This window comes from Callospermophilus lateralis, chromosome 7 (genome assembly GCF_048772815.1).
Source record: "Callospermophilus lateralis isolate mCalLat2 chromosome 7, mCalLat2.hap1, whole genome shotgun sequence".
In the NCBI taxonomy this organism is placed as follows: domain Eukaryota; kingdom Metazoa; phylum Chordata; class Mammalia; order Rodentia; family Sciuridae; genus Callospermophilus; species Callospermophilus lateralis.
This window is the reverse complement of record NC_135311.1, coordinates 47,765,285-47,790,534: the sequence shown is the minus strand read 5'-3', so window position 1 is coordinate 47,790,534 and position 25,250 is coordinate 47,765,285. Positions and strand designations below refer to the sequence as shown.

At 35.0% G+C, this 25,250-nt stretch overlaps 2 protein-coding genes and 1 pseudogene across 3 annotated transcripts in view; 2 read left to right on the top strand and 1 right to left on the bottom strand.

Moving 5' to 3' along the window:
* Positions 1–12,546, top strand: part of Dph5 (diphthamide biosynthesis 5) — a 32,863-nt gene extending 20,317 nt beyond the window's left edge. For both annotated transcript variants that reach the window (XM_076863320.1, XM_076863321.1), the window contains exons 5-8: positions 1,872–1,992; positions 7,534–7,573; positions 10,396–10,499; positions 11,896–12,546. In XM_076863320.1, the coding sequence (XP_076719435.1) occupies positions 1,872–1,992; positions 7,534–7,573; positions 10,396–10,499; positions 11,896–12,119 (489 nt within the window). In that variant the 3' untranslated portion in view covers positions 12,120–12,546. The remainder of the gene's footprint in view (positions 1–1,871; positions 1,993–7,533; positions 7,574–10,395; positions 10,500–11,895) is intronic.
* LOC143403400 (2-iminobutanoate/2-iminopropanoate deaminase pseudogene) lies at positions 8,695–9,132 on the top strand (annotated as a pseudogene).
* Positions 10,189–25,250, bottom strand: part of Slc30a7 (solute carrier family 30 member 7) — a 94,253-nt gene continuing 79,191 nt past the window's right edge. Inside the window, exon 11 of the mRNA XM_076863319.1 lies at positions 10,189–10,249. Coding sequence (XP_076719434.1) covers positions 10,238–10,249 — 12 coding nt within the window. The 3' untranslated portion in view covers positions 10,189–10,237. The remainder of the gene's footprint in view (positions 10,250–25,250) is intronic.

Below are 25,250 nucleotides of genomic sequence, written 5' to 3'. Positions count from 1 at the left end.
CAAGGGTCAGGGAGACTATTTGACTTGTCAGCCAATACATGTACTAGGTGACCTATATTAAATATTAGATAAATTTGCCTCTCGTCAGACAATAACAGTCAAACTTCAGCAGGTGTAGGGCCATTCCTGTGATCTTGGTGCAGGATGAGTTTATCCCAGAAATCCCACATTGGAACTCAAAATACATTTTTCACAGAAAAATTTTGTTATATGTGATGAAGAGATTCATGACTCTGAATACTTAAGTATACTGTGTGTCTCTGCACACTACCATGTAAACAGAACGGCTACTGAAAACCATGACTTCTCTGAGAGAATACCTTGTTTAGACAGTTTTCAAATGGACTTGAGGAATAAAGCCCCTATTTGATAGGTAAGTTGGAGGTTATAGCCTATAAGCAACATGATGAACCTTCCCTGTAGAACTTGAAGTCATGTTATAAATGTTGGTTATAGATTTTGAGACCTCAAAATATAAAGCCTGAGAAACTTTGAGCTTCTCTAAGGAAATATGGATGAAGAACTCTAAATACCCCTCCTTCTCTGACTTCCTTCCTATCTGCTTCCCCATCACCTCTTGAAACAGCCTCTGAAACTAATCTGAGAAGCCTAGGTTGCTGGAAGCAGTGGATGACTAACCCCTGCTTTAGACCAGTTTCTTCATTTCCAGATGAAGAACACAAAGCTTAGAGAAGCTAAGTGACTTCCTGAAGTCACAGAGCTATTTCAGGCACACAGTTAATTTCTGACAGGACTAGATGTGATGATCAGTGTTCAGTACTTTCTTGCTGTTATGAATGCCTTCAAGCATTGCTTAAATTGAAGAACTAAATCTTCACATAACAAGTTTAGTGTTATTTTTACCATACGTCAAGTCTTTGAAAATAAACTTCCTTTTCACAGTGCCCAGATAAGAACTAATATTAGTATATCACTCCACTGTTTGAGTAACACTTTTTATATATTATTTGATCCTTCCAAGAGTAGGAGGGACAGTGTTTTATCACTCTTCCTACTTTAGAGATGCAGACTTAGAGTAACATCATACAAGGTACACAGCCAGAATTTGAAACTAGATTTTCTTAGCATAAGATTTGGAATTTGACTCAACTTAAGTGAACTGGTCCAGCAAGACTGGGTCACAGAAACAAACTGCTTTATTGTAGTGATGGTGAATTAGAGTGGGTCACTTGAGTGGAAAGGGTGAGATTTGAGAAAAGGCCTTGATCATTTAACTTTATAGTGAGGGGAAATTTGCTAAGCTAAAGATGTATAAGCTTAAACAATGACTGGAGTTTGTATGCAATTTGTGAATTTTATTGAGATAATATGATAGGAAGGAGCATTCTCTCACACCCAAGTTTGAATATTTCTTTTGTTATTAATTAGCTGTGTGATCCTAGATGAGTTAGTTGACCTTTCTGAGTCTTGGTGGTCTCATCTATAAAATGAGAATAATAATATTAACCTCATAAAACTTCTTTTGAAAAAGTCTTATTTTCCTCTGTGGGCTCTTCATATTTCAATATTTTCAGTGATTACATATTTAAATTTGAAAAAAAATTGGTTAAATGTTCGTATACTGACTGCAGGACTGCTAGGGACATCAGAAAGAGACCAGCTACTGTGCACCAGAGAACTTCTCTTGCTTTTTATTGTGACAGATTGATCTCTGACCCTATCAAGTCTGGGTCTCATTTTACTTATTTATTTATTTTTGTGCTACTGGGGATCCAGAGCCTTGGGCTTGCTAGGCAAGCACACTACCAGCTCTGGTTTTCACTTTTTATTTTAGTTATAAAGGGATTAAATTTTCTATGAATTAGTAGTGAATTGTTTCATCATTAATTAATGTTTTTATTTTTTTCTAGTTATATAAATTTGGCGAGACAGTTTCTATTGTTTTTTGGACAGACACCTGGAGACCAGAAAGCTTTTTTGACAAAGTCAAAAAGAACAGACAGAATGGCATGCACACATTATGCTTACTAGGTAAGAGTTTGGAGTTTCCTTAAAGTTATAATATGGTGTTGGTCGGATTAGAAATTAGCATTATCACTCTGGAAAGCAGTATGGAGACCCCCCCACTCCCAATTAGGAATGGAAGCACCATATGACCCAGCTATCCCATTCTTTGATATATATCAGAAAGATCCTCAAGCAGCTTGCTGTAGCCATTCAGCCACTCAGTGTTTATAGCAGCATAGTTCACAATTGCCAGGCTATGGAACCAACCTAGGGGCCCATGAACAGATGAATGGATAAAGAAAATGTGGTGTATATACACAATGGAGTTTTACTCAGCCATAAAGAAGAATGAAATTATGGCATTTGCTGATAAATGGATGGAACTGGAGACTCTTCCTAAGTGAAATAAACCAGACCCAGAAAGTCAAGGGTTCAAATGTTTTCTCTTATACATGGAAGTAGGACTAAAATAAGGGGAAGAAAGAGAAAGTCTGAGGAGAAGGGGGGTTCCATGAAAATAGAAATCAGTGGAGTAAAGGAAGGGGATTGAGGTGAGGGAGGAGGGAAGGTGGAATAAATAGGACCAAACTTTCCTATTTACATATATAAATATGGCACAGTGAATTTCATCTTTATGTGTATCCATAATACACTAATTTAAAAAACTATACAAAAAAGTCACAGTGTAGAGTTGTTAGATTGATCTAATTTAGATTTTGTGTTATGGTGAAAATTGTTCTGTGGTTAGTTAACTAGAAGTTAGAAGGACACAGTCTAGCAATTTTATGTGTATGTGTCACTTCTTGTACTCTCAGGGAAACACTGTCTTCTCCATATACCACATGGCTATTCCTGCATATATACAATAGTTCATGCTGTTACCTCTTATGACCTGTGGATCCTCTCCAATTTTCCCGAATCTTACCTATTTGTCCGTCGAGGACTTCTTTTTGTTAACTTATTGCAAGTCAGCAGACTTATATTTATTCTTACCATGAAATATCCTGCATCTTCCTACAGTGTTTCTTGAAGTTTATAGTATTGACACTTTCAGAATTACACAATGATAAATCCAGAAGAGACTCTGAAACCTGTTTTACAGATGAAGTTAAAACCTGGTAACAGCAAATAATTTTCCCCAATGCCATGCAGCTAATTTGTGACAAAACTGGTAAAATCCAGATAGTCTACTATTTATTGTTCTCTTCACTGAACCATCCTGTCCAAATCCTATTTGCTGTTTGGTATAGAAAGAGCTAGGATTGCTTTCTCTGTATAGCAACATCATGGAAGCAATAGGACATGGGCTATGTTCCTCAACAGAGGTCCTGAAAATGTACTGACTCAGATTTGTTAGTCCCTATTCTAATAGCATATGTTACAGAAACACTAGTACTAAAGCTTTATTCTCTAGCTGATGAGCAGAGCACACTAACTGACATCTTTGACCCCTGAAATGATACTTAGTTAGAATCAGAAGATAAAATCCCAGTGCTTCTACTTACTATTCCACTTACTGGCTAGAGAATATCATGGAACATTCCTTAACTTTTGTTTTCATATTTATTGAATAGAAGAAATCCCTATTGCCTTATGAGATTGTTTGAAGCATAATTTCTCAAACTATTTCTGATAAAGGACAAGGGTTTGTTTGTTTGTTTTGTTTTTGTGTATGTATTTTGTGTGTGTGTGTGTGTGTTTTAAATATTTTACTTCCTATTCTTTTATTTCACTGTTAGATAAGTTTTTATAAACAGTTACTCTTCGTTTGTTGCTTTGTCAACTACTGGTAACAGAATGCTCACATAATGGCATCAGTCCTAAGAACACACTTTTAATTATACTGTTTTGTTGATACTGTGAAATCACCCAGGTGTATGTGTTCAGGGCAGAGGATGAACCCATGATTTTATCCTCTATAATAATACAGATATGCAAAACATTGAAAAGATTTTCATTTGCAAAAACTTTTCATTTATTGGCATAATATGTCCATTTTATAACATTATTCAATAATATATACTTTTGTACAACAAAATTACTATCAAATTCAATCAATATGTCTTAATAGAAAAGGTTATAACTCTCTTTCAATAATGGGTGGTATTTCCTGTGGGGTACAAATTATGTCCAGAGCAGGAATTAGCAAACTGGTGCCCATGTATCAGCTCTGGCCTGCTGCGTTTTTTTGTGAAAAATGTTTTATTGGAACATGGTCACACACATTCATTTCTGCGTTGTCTGTGGCTACTTTTGTGCAACAGTGGCATTGAGGAGTACTAGTAGCAGAGACTTGATGATGTTCAGAACCTAAAATAGTTGTCATCCAGACTTTTGCAGAAATCTGCCAGCTCCTGACCTGGAGTGAAATTTTATCTAATCCCATGTGTTGCACCCTGTATCTTCTCAGTGACTCTCTTTCCATCTGAATTATTTTATTAACTTGGGTTGATTTCTTTCCTGCTTCATAAGAACAGGGATTTTGCTTGCTTATTAGTCTCTTTTAATGCCTCAAATTCTGGCACAGTGCAGCTGTTCAGTAAATATTTATGGAAGTTAATTGGTTAAAGTTTTTTTTTTAGTTTATTTTCTCAGACTTGGTCTTATTACCCATTAACACAGAAAATGTTTAACTCTTTCTAGTGCATTTAGTTCTAGCCAAATTACATTCCCTTTATTCTATTCACTTTGACACCTAATTAATTCTAGATTTTGTTTGGGCCGTATGTATTTATCTGGCTTATGTCTCTATCCCACAATTAGCTGTTTGATATATTTTCTAATTTTAGTTTATTGCCAGTTGGATTTATTGCTTTTATTAGCGATTAATTAGCTGTATAGTTTTGTCCTTGATTCCCATGAGAAGATGCTGGTCTTTACTTTTTCCTAAGCCTTACTATCAAGAACGCTGTAATACACTTATTAGTTTGGTATGGCCTGCACCAAAATTAGATATATCCATCAGTGGGTTGAAACTCAGAGTAGACTGACAGGGGAGGACAGCTGTTAAAAGGAATTTTATTAAAGGAAGAAATACAAGTATATAAGTATATTTAATTGAGGAATAAGAATGAGGATTCATTGGTGCTCAGATACTAGAGTGGATATATGCTTTATAATAACGATCTTATTGACATTTCAGAAGCTTAAGACTTAGAGTTTTTAAAACAGGGAGAAAAGTATCTAAAAGTTAGGCTACTTTCTATTCTTCCCATAAGTCCATTAAAGATGAGGGAAAGGAGAGTCAGCAAGATACATCTTTTGGAAAACTTTGAAAAGGCAGGTAGAAAATGAGCTTATAAGGATATTTATATTACTATGCTATAAACAATGTTCTCTGTTTAAAACATAAGAAAAAAATGTAAAAAAGAAGAAAATCATAGGGTGTTTATTGAGCACTACTTCCATGCCCAATGTGGAATCAGGTTCTTTTGGAATACTAGGGAAGTATTAAACATGAGTTCTACTCTCAGAGTTTTGAAATCTAGCTTGGAACTAATGTGTTATGCACATGAAAGTTTAAAAAGCAATTAAGTTCTATTGTATGGAGAGACAGGAAGGACAAGCACTTTGGCCCTTGAATTCTCTTTCTAAGAGGTGTCTCTTTTCTTAGCTTTCCTGGGAAAAGACAAACAAGGTTAAACAATATATCTTCCTTGCTTCATTAACAAAAGCAGGAACAGGGTATGAAGTATAGGATGTCATGATTCCAAATCCTCAAACCATAGATCTCATCATTTAATCATCTGGCATTCTCATCATTTAAATTAGTATGTATTTATTGAATGCTTCCTGTCAGCCAATAAACCATGAGAATAAATCATCGTAGGAAACCACAGATAATTTAAAATTTCCTTATCCAACACCCATACATATGATGTAACCAGTGGTTTTGTAAAGATAGTGTTAATTGTGTGGATATTTCCAAGACCAAAGATAGAGAAATTCTGAAGATTAAAAAAAAAGAATTACAATGTATATTGTTTAAAGTGTGGGTAGTAGGAGAGCCACCTAAGTAAATTTATCCAGTAAACATTTATGAAGTATCACCTGGGTGCTTCACATTAAGCACTGTCACTAAGTCCTGGCACTCAGATGAGTAAGAGAATCTCTTACATTCTAACAAGTAGAAGAAAAGAGGAAAATTTATGACTTGTGGGATGACAAGGAAAAAAATAGTATACCTGATTGGCTAAAGACTAATTTGCTGATGCAGTCTTACGTTCAACTAAAAAGCATTTGCCTGTAAAAATTCTCCTCAACTCTCTTTATTATAAAAATCAGATTCTATAGAGCATATCATTAAAAATATTTTTTAAAAATTGAAAATATGAACGATCTTATTGTCAAATGACATTTCTGAAGCTTAAGGTGAATAAATTAATAAATGTGTTATACTTTTCAAAATCTTATAAATATCACTGAAAAGTAATCTTAACGTCAACTTATACCATTAATTGTATTAGAGGGCATGTTTTCAATAACATTCTCACATGTGCCAGACAAGTGGAAGTATTAAATAATGATATTTTAAATGTGAAAAATATTTCACCACTGGTTTCAAGAACATTTAAATCTTACATATAGAGATTAATCTCGCCTGTAATTTTTAAGCAAATTTGTTAGTATCATTTATAAGAAAAACTTCTATATTCACTTAAGAAAGTTGTAGAAGTCTATCAAAGCTTCCTCAGTTGCACTATATTTATTTTTACAAAAACAAACTTTGGCTGAACCATTTGTTTTGGCATGTAAAACAGGAAGCAGCTGTTGCTCTTGCTGTTGTGTGCAGAGTTCCTGTGAGGATGTAAAAGATTCTGCTTTTTCACCTTTTACCAAATAATTCATCTAAACCATCAGTGATTAAAAGTATAAATGATCAAATATTTGTGATGTGTGGACTGTCAAGCTTCATGAGAGCCAGCATGATGTCTGAGCAGGTTCCTGGATGCCCCAGTACTGGGACAGTATCTAACACACAGTCAGTGCTCCGAAGCCATTAAAAGTACGAGTACTTGGTATTAAAGTATTTCTTCATAATTATGACATGTCTTGTCATTCATAAGAAAGCAGAAGTTTTTTTGAAAAATGTGATAAGAATCTGTTTTCTCTTTAAGTTGCATCCATTAATTCTTGTGCCTGACAAATCTGTCAGAATAGGAATGTGACAAGACTTTTCAGTTGAGTCTATATAGTTACGAGCTAGTAAAAATGAAAACAAAGATTTTGATTAGCTGTTAGGTAGTGTACATGCCAACACATTTCTACTTCTTTCCTTTGTCTTCTTTTCCAGTAGGAAATTAGATCCCTACAGGGGGGGTCTCAGTGCCAAGCTCATGTTTGTTTTCTAACTAGTGGCCTTTACACAACCACAAGCTGTTCTCTGATTTCCTTAAGAAAATGACTGGACACAGTGTGACCTTACACTCTCACACGAACATTTTGGAAACATTTGGGAAGAATGTTTCCACAAAATTTAGGTGACTCTTAATCAAAGTTTACAGTAGGGTTTTGGATAAAGTATACTTAATTAAAATTAAAAGAATTATTTTTCATTTCCAACAGACATCAAAGTAAAGGAGCAGTCTTTGGAAAATCTAATCAAGTAAGTTCTTACTCTGAGAATGCTTACATATATTTTAATGCTTTCAATTAGTCAATAAGTTCTACTTAAATGATATGAGTTCTAAAGATTACTGAAAATCAGCTGTTAAATAACAGCTAAACATTACTTTTATGAAATGGTAAGCAGTGTGATAGAGTGGAAATTGTAGTAGGTTTCATAGATTCACCCTGAGAACAGCGGTGAGCATCTAATAGTAAATCAGCATTTTGGGGATGAATTAACACATTGGGAATCAAAAAACATGAGTTTGAGTTCCAAGTTTTCCTCGAGTATTGGGCTCTTGGGCAGTACATGTTTGTCTCTAAAACCTTATTTCCTCATATGTATATTGATAGTGAATATTCTTGTTTGCTTAGAGATGGTAGCCAATATAGTAGACACTACCCACATGAGCACTTGAAATGTGGCTAGTATGACTGAGGAACTGAATTTTTCATTTAATTAATTTAAAATGGATATTCCATTTTTTGGAAAACTTGAAAGTTGTTTGGAACAACTTCATTATATAACTCTATATGACCATAAATTTTATGAAATTTAAATACAGATCAAGTATTTCCAAAGAAAATTAACATCCAAGATGTTCTGTATGTATATGCCAGATTTCAAAAACTCAGTATGAATACAGTCTTTTTAATAATTTATATGTGAATAAATATTAAAATATATTTTGGAGATATTGAGTTGAATTAAATATATTATTAAAATTAACCTTGCCATTTTTTTTTTCATGCCAGAGATTGAACCCAGGGGCACTTAACCACTGAACCACATCCCTAGCCCTTTTTTGTATTTTATTTAAAGAAAGGGTCTTGCTGAGTTGCTGAGACTAGCTTTGATCTTGTAATTCTGAGGCTGCTGGGATTACAGGTGTGCACCACCACGAGCAGCTTAATTTTGCCTTTTTAAACTTTTGTTATTGTTGCTGCTGGAAAATTCGAGATTATGTTGTGGCTTGTATTGTATTTCTACTGAATAGCACTGACTTTGAATTGTTTTGTGAGCTAGTAGAATAATCAAAACAATTTCGTGTTCTTGGGCAAGAATCAAGCAGAGGTAGTGTAGGGATTTCTTCTCCCAGAGAAAGAGAAGGACTAGAAATGTTGTCCCTGATGAGAAAGGTGATCAGCATTGTGAAAGCCCCAGGGGCCATTGGTCCCTACAGTCAAATAGTGTTAGTGGACAGGACCATTTACATCTGTGGACAGATAGGCATGGACCCTTCTAGTGGACAGCTTGTACCAGGAGGGACAACAGCAGAAACTAAACAAGCTCTTGTTACAAACATGGATGAAACTGTGAAAGCTGTAGGCTGTGACTACACTAATGTGGTCAAAGCAACTGTTTGATTGGCTGATATGACTTTAGTACTATCAATAAATCTATAAACAGTATTTTAAGAGTAATTTTCCTGCTAGAGCTGCTTACCACGTTACTGCTTTAAAGGAATACACATTGAGATGGAAGCAGTAGCTGTCAAGGACTTCTCACAACAGCAACTCTATAAATGTGCAGTGTTATTCTCATCATGTCTTTAAATTAACATCTTGATTTTTACAATTGATGTTGGAAAATGTACATGTGACTAAAATATCTGAAGTTACCATGGAAATACCATATGATAGAGGGATTTGACATGAATTGAATATTAGATAATGAATCCAGTTATTGATGCTATAAATTACACTTACGTGCACTCATTGCTGAATATGGGAGAAGAGATGATCATTATATAGTCATTTAAGTAAATAAAAGTACAGGGGAATTAACATGTAGGAAAAATAAGTTATTGTTCCTGAAAAATAATAAAAAGCAAACCTAATTCAGTTAAATTCTATTAATTTATTGGGTGAAATATTTAGTTCTCATGTTAGACATGTGATTCTGCCTTTACCTGAGTAAAGTAAATTTTCAATCTTGAATGGTAGAAGTAAAAGAGAAGAAAGTGGGCCAAATTTTTATAGACAGTATTTTTTTTCTAATGTTAATAAAATAGACAACCAGATTTCCCTTAAAAAAGTCATAAAATACTAACATCTAACTTTTTGATTACTATGATTATTAGGTAAACCTGGTAGGCTTTTGAGACATACAAAAGGAGACATATATCCAAGATTTTCAAATCCTTACTCCTTTTGTTTTCTTAGGGGAGAATTGAAAAAAAGAAATACGTAGTTTAAACATGTTAAAAAAATGATGCCTAGCATGTGCCAGGCTCTAGAATCAATTCCCAGCATGACAGTAATAATAAAAAATAAAAAGACTATAGAACCTGATTAAGCTACAATATAGGCCACATTGACAACTTTTTAAAAATTATTTTTGCCTGAGGCATCACTTTAAATGAAGAACACATTGATTTAGACATCGTTTCCTGTGATCATTTCAGTGAGATCAGAGGACAGTTGAAATAGAGCAATGTAAAACAGCTTAACAAACTTGAACACCACTGTGTACTTAAAAGTTGTTATCAAGTAGCCAGGTGAGGTGGCACATACCTGTAATCCCAGGACTTGAAGGCTAAGGAAGGAGCATTGCAAGTTGAAGACCAGCCTCAGCAACTTAGTGAGACCTTGTCTCAAAAAGAAAAAAAGGGCTGTAGCTCAATGGGTATGTAGCTCAATGGTGGAGCACCTCTGGTTTTTATCCCCAGTACTGCCAAAAGAAGGGGAAAAAAAACCAGTGAGTATCAAGTGAAAACTCCAGACAGAATGTAGCTATACGATTTGAGTTAATTGCATTAGTAACGTATTGTGTAATTTCATGACTAAGAACAATGACTTCTAATTTTGTGCATATAGGGGCAGGAAGATTTATGAACCTCCTCGGTATATGCATGTAAACCAAGCAGCCCAACAACTTCTGGAAATTGTTCAAAATCAAAGATTACGAGGAGAAGAACCAGGTATTCAAGACCCTGAATGGGCCTTCATATTATTATTTCTCTGGTGCTACATTGAGATAGGTCTATAATTTAATGCCTGACATAGATGTATATACATATATATTCCTCCACTGAAGCAAGAGTAAATGTTTTTGCATTATACTATATTTCTTGTCCTTTTTTCCTAACCTCAACTGAATATCGCAGACTTTAAGTTTTAATGAAAGAAAAATAAGTGAGCTCTTTACAGTAAAATCAGCATAATTCCAGAAAGTGAGGATTTTTCACCAGCTAATCAGATTTGACATAATTATGTTAATGTATAAATAATTTGATAAAATAGAGAACTTTGATTTTGGCTCTAATAAATGATGAGATCAGTCCTGTAAAAGTATTTTTATTTGATTTATACTCCTTCTGAACATTGAGACCAGAAATGTTTTTTTTCAGGGTAAAGAACAAAGAAAATTTATCTTTATATTCCTAATAACTTGATATAGTGGTAGTATAGAATAAAATGTGTATTGTCAGTAAATCTTTATTAAGGATATTGTCATATACTGTCTTTGAATACTTGTCCTCTGATAGGAAAGATAACATTAAGAAATTCTTGAGTAACATTGCATATTTTATTCTCATTAGTAATCTTGCTAAATTCATGAAACATAGTTTGCAAGAATGTTCTGCATTTATAACTTCATGCCAAGTTCTTTGCATGTCTACTTTTCCTGGTATAAATCATTTCCCCATTTTGATCACTATTCAGTCAGGACTATTTTTCCAGCTAAATAATGAAACCAGTAACAGGTCAGCCCTTCAACTGTAGCATCATAGTAAATGATACTAAAATTCGCTCAAGTTGGTTATTCTGAACTTAAAGCATAAATAATACCAAAATGTCTATTACTTGTAAAGGACTCTATAGTTTACTAAGTACTCTTATATCCATTGTCTTAGCCTTCACAACTTCCATTTAAAAGTGGTGGTATTAAATTTTTGAAAATGAGAAAACTGAAGTTTGCATAGCTAATGAGGTGGCCAACCAGAAACACAAGCTATGTATTTTTCTTATAATCCCATTGTTTTTGTGGTATATCTTGATTAATATTAATCTATCTCAAGAATTTATTGAAAGTATAAGTATGTCACAAACATATTTACTTAGAATCTGTTTTAAGATAAATGTTATGAAATTGTAAGGAAAATAGATACATCTGTTTATTAAATCCTTAAAATCTAAGCTTATGTAATCCCTTGGAATTCTCAATAAAATAATTGATCTATAGTGAATAGCTAAGGTGATTTAAAGATAACGGGGGCTTCTTTAAATGTACTTGTTGTATTAATATTTTTGCATATTGAACAGAATGATGTATTTACTGAATTAAATGTCAGTTTTTTTTGTTTTTTTTAATAGCAATCACAGAGGAGACACTCTGTGTTGGCTTAGCCAGGGTTGGAGCTGAAGACCAAAAAATAGTAGCAGGCACTTTACAACAGATGTGTACTGTGGACTTGGGAGAACCATTGCATTCCTTGGTTATCACAGGAGGCAATTTGCATCCACTTGAGATGGAGATGCTAAGTCTGTTTTCCATACCAGAAAATACCTCAGAATCCCAAAGCATTGATGGACTCTGAACATGGACATTTTCTACTCTGGCACATTAATTTCAGTTAGATATGGATATACACATCTTTGTATAACAAATTAAGCAGGTCTTTTGTTTTAACTAGTAAATATGAAACAAATAAGCAAGAAGAAAGAAACCAACAATGCTTCATTTCCTGTGGCAGTAAGTTTTTCCCCATGTTATCATCATTGTTGCTATTTTGTCAGCTTTTCAAGATGTACACACATGGAGCAAGTTAAGCTGGAAAACTTGTAAATTAACATCCATAGAATCATTTTAAAAGCAGATTTTGTTTTTGAGAGCAGTAATATAAGGTAGTTGGTGCAGAGTATAACTTAGAGGTAGGTGGAAGGTGAATCACTTGAATCCTAGTTTTAAAGGGTAAGAAATGTAGGAGTGGCAAGTAAAGCAAATAAAATAACTGGTAACAAACACTTCGCATATTGATTTTCTTTTTTTCATAAAATGTGAGCTGTCCTGACTGTAACATGAGTTAATCCTGACAGCGCCTGGTATCGGGACTTCTAAACAGTGGTGGAAGGAATAGCTGTCCACCCAGCAACCCACTCAGAGCTCAACTGAGCACATGGCATACAATGACTGCTTTCTGAACAGGGTGTCTTGGTTAGTTGACATCTTAATTATGTGACTCGTTCTGTATTTTGGAAGTTATATAATTGTTGAATTATAAACGTTCAGCCAACCATGTACAGTTGCTGTTTGATTTTAAATAGACTCTTTCACACCCAAGCAGACAGATGGAAAACTTGCTGACTACAAAATAAAATTTTTAAGAATTCAGATTTGAAGACAACAAGAGATTGGTCAAAATCCATCATAGCACTTAATTTAGTAAAGATGCCTTCATATTTATGCAGGTAGTCACATTCTTCTTACTGGTTCTAGATAACTCTCATTTATTGTACTTCACGACCATAAAGTCTTATACTTTGGTCAGTTCAGAATAGAAATAGCTTTGTTACATGCTAGTTCACTTAGTCCAGTTTTGAGTATTTCCATGACCTAATCAATTTGACCTCTTTGCTTAGTAAGTTCATTGAAAGTTGAACAAAAATTCCCCAGTTTCATGATCTTATTGATTAGCAAGAAATTATTTTTACTTATTGGGGATAAAAGATTTTTATGTATGTGATACATCCCATTTTCTGTCTGTGGACATAAAAGGGGAGAGAGCTGAGGACCTGTAAGTACCAGTTCTATATTATTTTCTCTGGAGGTATTAAACCAAAAATTTAATTTAAATGAAGACCTTCTTATTTTGGTAATGGTAGAATAGCTTATAATGTACATACCCTCCCAATTATAAACTTCAGGCAAAGCATAATAACAACTGTCCAAAGACACTAGGGAGAATAGGAAAGACAGTAGAAGGAATCGGACATAACTTTCCTAAGTTCATACATGAATACAGGACCAGTGTAACTGCACAACATATTCAGCCACAGAAATGGGGTCCTAATTAGAGTAAGTTATGTGCCATATATGTATAATATGTCAAAATATATCCTACTGTCATGTATACTTATAAAGAATAACAGCAACAAAAAAGACTAGGGAGTCACCAAAACCAGGCTGAGCACTATGCTAACCTGGCTTTCCTCCACAGGGCATTCCCAGGCTGGTGAAGAGCGGCTAGGATGCAAGAGAAACTTGCGTCTTCCGTTTTGAGGTTTTAGAGGATGGGTTTGGGGGCTGCTAGAGGAGCTGGAAATTGAAGAAGTAGATCTTAGAAACAAAGGTGCTGTTTTAGTCAGCTTTTTCAGTGCTGTGACTAATGGCCCTGATTAGAACAACTTTAGAGGAGGGAAAGTTTATTTAAGGGCCCATGGTTTCAGAGGTCTTAGTCTACAGAAGGCCGACTCCATTCCTCCAGGATTGAGGTGAGGCAGAAGAATATCATGGAAGAGGAGTGTGGCAGAGGGAAATAGATCACATGACCATCAGAAAACAGGGACTCCACTTGCCAGATATGATTATATACCCCAAAGCCACACCTCCAATGCCTACCTCCTCCAGGTACCACACAATTAATCCCTATCAGGGGATTAATTCACTGATTGGATTAAGACTTTCGCAGCCCAATCATTTCTCCTCTGAACTTTCTTGCATTGTTTCACATGTGAGCTTTTAGGAGACACTTCACATCCAAATCATAACACGTGCCACATAGGGAGGAGTTTTCTAATCTGTCTCCTTAAATCCTTGGCTGACTCTTGGACTGTACATGTATAGAAAAGACACCATGGAATCCACTAAAAGTCATGACTGAAAGGCTAAGAAGCAGAGCAGAGATTGCTCTCTATTGCAAGAGAAGACACTTTCAAGTTTGAAAAGCCCTTCTAACAAGGTAGAAGGGCTTAATAAGCACTTGGGCTTTTCATCAAACCCACAGAATGGTGATATATTAGTAAGACTAGGCCCAGGACTAGGGTTCTGTAGTAAAACTAAGGATAAAACTTTTTAGATAATATAGAATCAAACCTTCATAAAATCAAGGTGATTATCCATTAATTTAAATGCATGCTAGAACAAAGCCTAACACTTTGAATATGATAACAAAATGAGTCTCTTAACATATTCACAATGACCAGAGACAATAAAATGTTATGAGGTGTGACTACATAGTTCAAAAAAAGAAGCATATAATAGAGAACATAACCTAGCAATTAGAATTAGTAGACAAAGATTTTAAAGCATACTTTAGAACTATTCATAGATAATTTAAAAAGGGGGAAAGGTGATAATGGATGAGTATAGATGAGTACTTTCAAGCAAGAAGTGAAAACAAAAGAGACAAGAACCAAATCATTGAACATAGCAGTAGACTAGCAATGCCTTGTAATAGAAATTGTCCAACCTGGGGAAAAAGAGATTGGAAAGAAAAAAAAAAAAAAAAGCTTGAAATCTCTGCCATGTAGAGCAGTATCAAGTAGTTTAACTGTAGGCTATTTGATTCCCAGGAGAAGAGGAAATAGGGGGGGAAATTACATTAATAAAGGCCAAAATTTCCTCAGCTTTGGTAAAATTATCAACACACAAATCCAATAAACTCATTCAATTCCAAGTAGAATAAATAGAAAGAAAACCATACCTCATATAGCAATTAAAACTGATGAAAACTAACCATAGAAACTAAAATCCACTAAGGGCAGTAGTAGGGAATTCACTAAATTTTTGTGGTTGCAATTAAAATTTAACTAGGTATATTTATTTTTTGCTAAACTTGACATTCCTATTCTGTCTATAATTTAACCACTATATTAATGAAGTTACAAAGTGGAAACTACATTATTTATCAGCAGGAAAAGGAAGAACAAAATTGGTTTTGATCTACTATCTTGAAGTCCCAATGTTTACCAGTTAAAATGGAAAGAGCTGAAGAATACATATATTTGTTCAGTAGATTTTAGCTTTTTAATACTATTTTGTTTTGCTGTGCTGGGAGTTGGACCCAGAGTGTTGAGCATGTTAGATACGTGATTTACCACTGAGCTATAGGCTCCCCCACACTAAATTTTAATGTTATTTTAAATTATCTTACAGCAAAACTTCCGCATAATCTTAATACATAAGAGTATCATAGCCTGGCATGGTGGTGCACTCCTGTAATCCCAGCAGTTTGGGAGGCTGAGGCAGGAGGATCAAGAGTTCAAAACCAGCCTCAGTAACTTAAGGAAGCCATAAGCAACTTAGCGGAGACCCTTTCTCTAAATAAAATATAAAAAGGGCTGGGGATGTGGCTCAGTGGTTGAATGCCCCTGGGTTCAATCCCAGGTATCAAAAAAAAAAAAAGGTATCATCATTCCCCCCACCCCAATTTCCTTCCACTGCCCCTTTCTATTTATCTCGCTGCCCACCCACAATCCCTGGCAACCAATGATGTTTTCTCTTTTTCTGTAGTTTTGTCTTTTTGAGAATGCCATATGAATGTTTAAACATAATGCTTCTGAGATTCATCCAAATTGTTTTGTGTATCAAAAATTCATTCCTTTTTATTGCTAAGTAGTGTTCTCTTATATGAATAAACTATAGTTCACAAAATGTGATACATTTGAGATTTTTTTTATGAAGTCTAATATTTGGTGTGTTTTTTTTTTCTTTTTGGATATATTGTTGATGTACAAATGTTCCAACACTCTTTGATAAAAACACTGTCCTTTTTTCACTGAATTGTGTCAATCTGTTTGTCTTTTTGCTTTGCTTTTTTCTATGCCTCTTCCTTCTGTCATTGGTTACTTATGTCTTGATTACTTTAGCTTTGTGGTGAATATTAAAAACAAGCTGGCATATATGTTGCACACCTGTAGTCCCAGAACTGCTTGAGGCTAGCCAGGGAAACATAGCAAGACCTCATCTAAAAAAAAAAAAAAAAAAAAAAAAAAAAAAATCAAATCTCATAGGGTGATTCGGTTAACTTCTTTTTTCAAAAGTGTTTTGGTTGTTCTGGTTCCTTTGCCCTTCCATATAAATGCTAGAATGATCTTGTTGACATCTACAAAATTTCAGATGGTGTGGATATTTGGGGGTTTATTCTATTTGGAGTTTGATCATCTTTAATCTGTAGATTACATCATCAAACTGGGGATGTCTGCAGCCAGCTTTTCTAATATATATATATAATATTATATATTATTATAATAATATATATAATTATTATTATATATATTATTATAATAATAATATACATATTAGCACTGTATAGTTTATCCTCTCTTTTTGGAACTCTGATAATAGAAATGCTACACATTTCTTGTCTCATAGGTTCTTGAGCTCCATTCATTTTTTTTTTTTTTTAAGTCTGTTTTCTGTTACTCAGAGTGGGTGATTTTTTTTCATCTGTCTTGCTCTTGCCTCTTCTCTGTTCTGCTGTTGAGTCCATTCTGTATGTTTTTCTAAAACTTTTTTTTAACTGTTCTAAAATTTCCACTTGGTTCTTTTTCATATCTATTTCTTATTTTAACATTTGTTGAAAACTTATTTGTGATTGCTTATTTGAGTATTTTTATAATAGTTAACTTGAGGTCTTTGTTAGATAATTGCAACATTGATGTCTCAAGTCTTGGCATCTGTTGATTGATTTTCTTCTGCAAGTTAAAAATTTTCCAGTACTTTATCAAGTAATTCTGATTTTTCCCCCCCTCGTGGTACTTTGTTTTAGCACTCCTGGGGATTGAGCCCAGGGCATTAGACATGGTAGGCAAATGCTCTACCAGTGAGCTACATTCCCCAGCCCTGTAGCTGGTACTTTAAAGAAATTTTTAAAATTTTTTTTGTAATTTTTTATTAGTACATTATAATTATACATAGTAATTATGGTATTGTCAAGTAATTTGGATTTAACTTGGGTGTTTTGAATATTATGTATAGATTCTGAATCTTGCTTAAATTCTGTTGAGAAGTCTTTTTGTAGATAATCAGGTGAGGTTCAGGACACAAGTACCAGTCTGCCTTCTGTGGCTGTGGTTCCAAGGTCAGTTCAGTTTTAAAGGCTACAGATCTCAGGATCTATCTTGGGTTTGTGCCATTTTGTTAGGAACTTAAGATGTATTCTATTGGAGAGTTTAGCTCTTCAAGTGCTTTGGTACGCTAAATAAGGTTGACATAAAAATAGTAGTGATTTGAGAGTGATCCTAGAGGTTCAGAAGCAATTTTATGAAGTTGCTCTTCTGGATTTCTCCCCTTCCCAATCTTTCACCATATTCTGGTTCCCTGGGCTCCCTAGTTTCCATCAGTTCTCAGGCCAGAAACTTGGGTTCTAGTTATTCTACTCTGTTGCATTCGATTTCATAATTTTATGAGTGATTTGCAGCCTGACCCATGTGGAGGGGGAACAGAAAGAAAGCAACAAGAGCTCACTTTTCCCTTTTGAAACAGTTTTCCCAATCAGAAAAAAACTGTCTTATCCCAAAAGTTTTGAGCTTCTATGGCATTCCAAGCTGCTGGGCACCACCAGAGAATTGCCTAGGGAAGTCTTTGTTCTAACTAATAAATGTATAAACTTTGCCTTCTTTTGAACTCGATAGCAGCCAGTATGAGCTATGGACTAGTTATTGCTCAAGAAGTTTGATGCACATACAGGATAGATGATCTCTGTAGAGTTAAAACAACATTATGATCTGACTTACTGCTTAGGGTGGGAAGACATTGATGGCTAATGCTTGTATGTGAAACTGATATGTGAAACTTACATATTTTTGTTTAAAAATGTTATACCTTTAAAATATTACTTTGTGCCTATGTTCAGGAAATACTTTTTGGAATGATTTTGGTTCTGGATTGTCTGATCTCTAATCCTTTAGTTCTCACAGTGACTGGCTTACAAAAAGTATAGTTCACTTCAGCAATTCATATAGAACCTTTAAAGAGGATTTAAACTTCCTATTAAAAGACATAATTCTGGGGCTGGGGTTGTGGCTCAGTGTTAGAGCTCTTGCCTGGCTTGTGTGAGGCACTGAGTTTGATTCTCAGCACCACATATAAATAAATAAAATAAAAGTCCATCGAGAATTAAGAAATTATATATATATTTTTAAAAAGTTGCTAGATCCACCCACACTGGTCTGTGTGGGACCAAGGCTCACAGTATGTCTGATACACCCCTCCCCTGGTGGGGTAGATACCTGCCAAAGCCTAGCCTCTGGCACAGGACCACCCTTCCCAGCAGCAGACTACCACAGGAGGTCAAGCCCATTGGCCCAGATTTACTCAAACCAACTTGCGCAGGACCCAGATACAGGATGCAGTAGTAGCATTCATTGAGGGACACCAGCAGGGTCTGGAAGCCCAACATCAAGGTGAGGTACAGACAATCTGCATGAGTACTACAAGAATATAGGGAAGAAACTGTAATATCTCAGATCCACACTGCAAGAAAGGAAGATACATAGTCAACATGAAAAAACAAGGGAGGAAAGTGCCCCAAACAAACCAGGACACTATACTAACAGAACCTATGGACAGCAAAGTTGATGAAATGTCAGACAAGCAGTTCAGAAGGTTCTTAATTAAAATGATCTGTGAATTAAAGAATGACCTAAACGAGCAAATATAGGCAAAAATTGATCACTCCAACAATGAGATAAGAGAGCAAATACAGGAATTAAAGATTACTTCGAGAGAGAGAGAGAGACTCTGAAAAAAAAAAACAAAACAACAACAGACAGAAATTTTTGAAATGAAGGATACAATAAACCAAATAAAAAACTCAATAGAAAGCATAACCAACAGACTAGATCACTTGGAAGAAGGAATGGTACATAATGAAGACAAAGTATACAATCTGGAAAATAAAGTTGATCGCACAGTGAAGATAGTAAGAAATCATGAACAGAACATCCGAGAATTATGGGACAGCATCAAAAGACCCAATCTAAGAGTTATTGGGATAAAGGAAGGTACAGAGTCTCAAATCAAAGGAATGGACAATTTCTTCAATGAGATAATATCAGAAAATTTCCCAAGCATGAAGAATGAATTGGAAATAAAAGAGGCTTACAGGACACCAAATGTACAAAATTACAATAATTACCAAAGCACATTATAATGAAAATGTCTAGAATACAGAATAAGGATAGAGTCTTAAAAGCTGCAAGAGAGAGGAATCAGATCACATATAGGGGGAGACCAATTTGTATCTCCAGATTTTTCAACCCAGACCCTCAAAGCCAGGAGATCGTGGAACAACATATACCAAGCTCTGAAAGAAAATGGATGCCAACCAAGAATCTTACATCCAGCAAAACTAAGCTTTATATTTGATGACGAAATAAAAATCTCCCATGATAAACAAAAGTTAAAAAGAATTTACAACTAGAAAGCCTGCACTACAGAACATCCTCAGCAAAATAGTCCAAGAAGAGGAAATAAAAAACAATGATGAAAATCAGCAGAGGGAGGGGTTACACTAAAGGAAAACCTAATCAGAGGAGAAATCAAGTCATGTTAAATACCAAAAAACAATAATGGCTTGGAATACAAATCATGTGTCAATAATAACCCTGAATGTTAATGGCCTAAACTCACCAATCAAAAGACATAGACTAGCAGATTGGGTTAAAAAAAAAAAAAAAAGAAGAAGAAGACCCAACAATATGCTGCCTCCAAGAGACTCATTTCATAGGAAAAGACATCCACAGACTGAAGGTGAAGGGTTGGGAAAAATCATACCACTCACATGGACTGCGGAATCAAGCAGGGGTTTCCATCCTCATACCAAATAAAGTAGACTTCAAAATAAAGTCAGTCAAAAAGGATAAAGAGGACACTACATACTACTCAAGGGAACCATACACCAACAAGATTTAAAAATTATAAATATATATGCCCCCCAAAATGGAGCATCTATGTTCATCCAACAAACTCTTCTCAAGTTCAAGAATCAAATAGACACAATCATATTGGGTGACTGTAACACACCTCTTTTATCACTAGATAGGTCTTCCAAACTAAAGCTGAACAAAGAAAGTATAGAACTCAATAATACAATAAATAACTTAGATTTAACTGACACATATAGAATATTTCATCCTTCAATAACAGAATACACTTTCTTCTCAGCAGCACATGGATCCTTCTCTAAAATAGACCATATACTATGCCACAAAGCAACTCTTAGCAAATATAAAAAAGTAGAGATACTACCCTGCATTCTATCAGATTATAATGAAATGAAATTAGAAATCAATGATAATATAAGAAATAAAATCCACTCCAACACCTGGAGACTAAATAATATGCTACTGAATGAACAATGGGTTGCAGAAGACATCAAGGAGGAGATTAAAAATTTTTTTTACAGGTGAATGAGAACACACATACAACATATAGAAATCTCTGGGACACTATGAAAGCAGTTCTAAGAGGAAACTTCATTGCATGGAGTTCAAAGTCAACAAATAAATGACTTAACATTATATCTCAAAGCCCTAGAAAAAGAAGAACAAATCAACACCAAAAGCAGCAGAAGACAGGAAATAATTAAAATCTGAGCTGAAATAAATGAAATTTAAACAATTGAAAAAATTGACAAAACAAAAAGTTGGTTCTTTGAAAAAATAAATAAAATTGACAGCCCCTTAGCCATGCTAACAAAAAGGAGAGAGAAAACTTAATCACTAACATACGTGATGAAAAAGGGGGAAAAGGTGCACTCATACACTGCTGGTGGGACTGCAAATTGGTCTACGCAATGGAAAGCAGTATGGAGATTCCTTGGAAAACTTGGAATGGAATCACCAGTTGACCCAACTATCCCTCTCCTTGGTTGATCTATACCCAAAGGATTTATTTAAAAACAGCATACTACAGGGACACAGCCACATCAATGTTTATAGCAGCACAATTCACAATAGCTAAACTGTGGAACCAACCTAGATGCCCTTCAGTGGATGAATGGATGAAAAAATGTGGCATATATACACGATGGAATATTACTCAGCAATAAAAGAGAATAAAATCACGGCATTTGCAGGTAAATGGATGGAGTTAGAGAAGGTAATGCTAAGTGAAGTTAGCCAATCCCAAAAAAACAAATGCCGAATGTTTTCTTTGATATAAGGAGGCTGATTCATAGTGGGATAGGGAGAGGGAGCATGGAAGGAATAGATGAATTCTAGATAGGACAAGAGGAGTGGGAGGGGAAGGGGAGCATGGGGTTTTAAATGATGGTAGAATGTGATGGAAATTATTATCCCAAGTACATGTGTGAAGACACGAATTGGTTTGAATATACTTTGTATATAACCAGAGATATGAAAATTTGTGCTCTATATGTGTATTAAGAATTGTAATGCACTCCACTATTATAAATAAATAAATAAATAAGAACAAGAACACACACACACACAAAAGGCATGTCTACAGGGCTGATTGTTTTTTTCTTTAGCTTTTTTCCATTAGACAATATGAAATTGTTTTAGTACTAATCCTTTTGCTTTAAAAGGGAATAAAATTATATTTTATTTTCTTAAAAAAGGCACAATTCCTTCACTTTTTTCCAATAAATTTTATGATTGTCCATTGTATCAGGATGTATGTATTTGAGTATTATCTCATTAGTACTCTTCTTGGTTATAGCAACTTAGCAGATAAAGTTGAATTGTGAATTGTACATTTGAATGTTGTGACTTATACTAAGCCTTAACTATGTAGATTGCTTTTTAAGCTTGGAGGTAAGGTAGAATGAACTGATAAGTGTTTTTGAATGAACCAGAATTGCTTTAAAGTGCTACTTGCCATACTCCCTATCTTTGGACAGAATGAAATAATAAATTACCATCGTTCTATTTACATCTATTGGACATGTTTGCTTCTCCCTGTCTTTTCTATTTCCTGGTCTAGTCTAACAAAAAGTTAGTTTATTGCCATAGCACAGGTAATGCGATTGAATAAGGAGGGAAAGAAAAGCATTATTAGTTTTCAGAGTTGTTCACAGAAATTTTACTTGATGGCATTGGGAGTTAGGATTCTGAGCTAGAGATTTTGTCAGCATAACACAGGGAGGTTTCTAGGGGAAGGAAGCAAACTAAAAGTTTGGTTGGTGCTGTATTGTGTTGAATGACTTGCCTAAACCTGTGTGGAAATAGAAGAGGCTGCTCTGAGAGGTATGGATAGGCCACTGCAGACTCTGATTAGGCCACAATCTAATTCCAGAGAACACAGGAAGGGTGGGGAGCCCCTGGGAGGTGCTTTAGACCTAAGAAGTCAAAGTGCAGCATGCAGCAGGGCCAGCACAGTGACCAGGAAGCCAGGGTAGGGAGACTGTTTTAAAAGGCCTGGGCAAAAGTCAGATTCAGCAGAAATTCCTTGCACTCCCTGCCAAAGCCAGAATTGTTTTTTTTTTTTTTTTTTTTGTGTGTGTGTGTGTGTTCATGTGTGTGGCAGGGTAAGCTGAAAAAGAGGTGACTTAAAACAGAACGTGGAATACATGTGAAGCTGGGCAATTAATTCCCAAACATGGTTCTCCCCCCGGTCATCAGGGAGGTCCTGTAATGGGACAGTGGAAGTGGAAAAGGTGAAATTTAGAGATTTCAAGGGAGGAAGAGAAGAACTTATGATAGAGGATTCAGGAAATACAGGTGACAAAGGAAATGTTTGTATTTTTAAGAACTCTGTAGGAATTCTGTCAGAAATTGATAGTTGCAAAGAGATTTGAATGGAAAGATGAATTTTTTTCTCTTTATTTCGAATTTGCAAAGCTGGTAGTTCTGCCATGGATGTGACAGTAAGCCACTGATGCCCTTAAGCCACTTTGATAAATAGGCAGAGTGAAGGCATGTCTCAGGAGCTGTGGAGACAGTTAGGAAAGGAAAAGGGGGCTAGGGACATAGTTCGGGGGTAGAGTGCTTGCTTAGCATGAGTGAAGCCCTGGATTCAATCACAGTTCTGCCTAAAACAAAACCACTTGCACTACAGATTAGGTGTTCAATAGCAGATATGCTAATTAAACCCTTATAATGTGGTTGACATTAACATGAAGAGGCTGCTTGGAGAGGTGGGATGAGTAGGGGTTGGGATTTGGTGCAAGTATTTTAAAAATAATTTCTGATTAAAAGGAAACTTTTAGAAGAAATGGAGCTCATGTCAGATTCTTTGGTCTTAGATCATGAGAGGAGATCAGTAATAACGAATGAGGTAAGAAAAGAACAATTTGGGGTTAATGGAAATATCTGCAGTCAATACACTGAGACGTTGTGTTTAAGGTCAGGTGATGAACAAGAGACACCATGAGGCTCTGTCATGTAGACATTTCTAGACTTCAGTGTCTCTTGTCTGCTAATGAGTTTTGTTGCTTCTTGGCTCTGAGAATTTTTCTTTTGCTTTCATATCATAAATCCAATCCAAGCTGTTCCAATACAATCCAGTTCAACAAACTGATAGACACAATTCAGACAAAGATTTTAAAACAAATTTTATTGAAAATAATTCTGATACAGCTGTTCATGATTTTTTAAAATATACCTGAACTTAAACAAAATGTATACGTGAATGTGTGAAAGTAGAAAAAAGTGAAATATACATTCTGGATTTTTTTATATTGCACTTGGGCAAATCATAGCGGCTTACCTTAACATCATCAAGCCACATCACAACAACATCTCAAATGTGATAGTGTATGCAGATGGTTTTGGAAATGCCATGATGCCATGATCTTCACCAAAGGATCAAACCCAAATCCTTGACCCTATGTTTAAAAATCCTTAAAAGACAGGAGTGCAAAGTGTTGTAGGGGTGTTTAGAATATCAAGAAGAGATTTGGCAATTTTTCCATTCACATTATTTCCAATATAAGATGTCCATTCTGCTTATTTATCAAATTCAGGAGGTTACAGAAACTATCACATGGGAAAACATATCATTGAATTTGCTACTATTTGAGAAAGCAATGAACTTACTGGACAGAGTATTGACAGGATATGCCTAGTTCAAAACAGATTTTTTATTAAGAGTGGTATACAATATGTAATATATAACCAAAACTCAAATGCTAAAATTCAAAACAAAACCTTTTCCCCTACGAGTATAAAGTGGAAGTTTTACAGTGGAAGCAACAATGAAAACAGATTTAAAAATGAAGAAATAGAAGTATGTTTTACCAAAATGTAGTATTTGGAGGGGGACAAGAGAAAAAAGGTACAAACTATTCCAGGAATATTTAATTCACTTAATGATTACATGTTGTTTTTATAGAAGCACCTTCAAGAAACCTCTGAAAGAGTTTTGGATGATAATACACATGGGGATAAACTAGAAGACATACGTAGGTCCTTTAAGTAATATGAATATGGCAATTCTCCATAAAAACAAAGGAGACTGTGGTTTGTAATGTAAATATGCAAAATACAAAAGTTCAAGTGACCCAAGTTGCAGTCTCAGTTTTGCCAATTCCTTTCCAACAGTATGCAAGATGGGTAACATTTGTATACCTGCACTGTTGTGTACTGAAAAGAATGGACAGCTCACAAGCATACTTGCAGGGGGTAAAAGTCACTTATTTGTGCAAAAATAGCAAAAAAAAAAAAAGCTGAGATGTCTTCTGTGACACATAAATTACTGATCTTACTTGTCTATAACGCTTACTTTTGTATCTGCTACTATCTACAATAGGTACTCACTATTT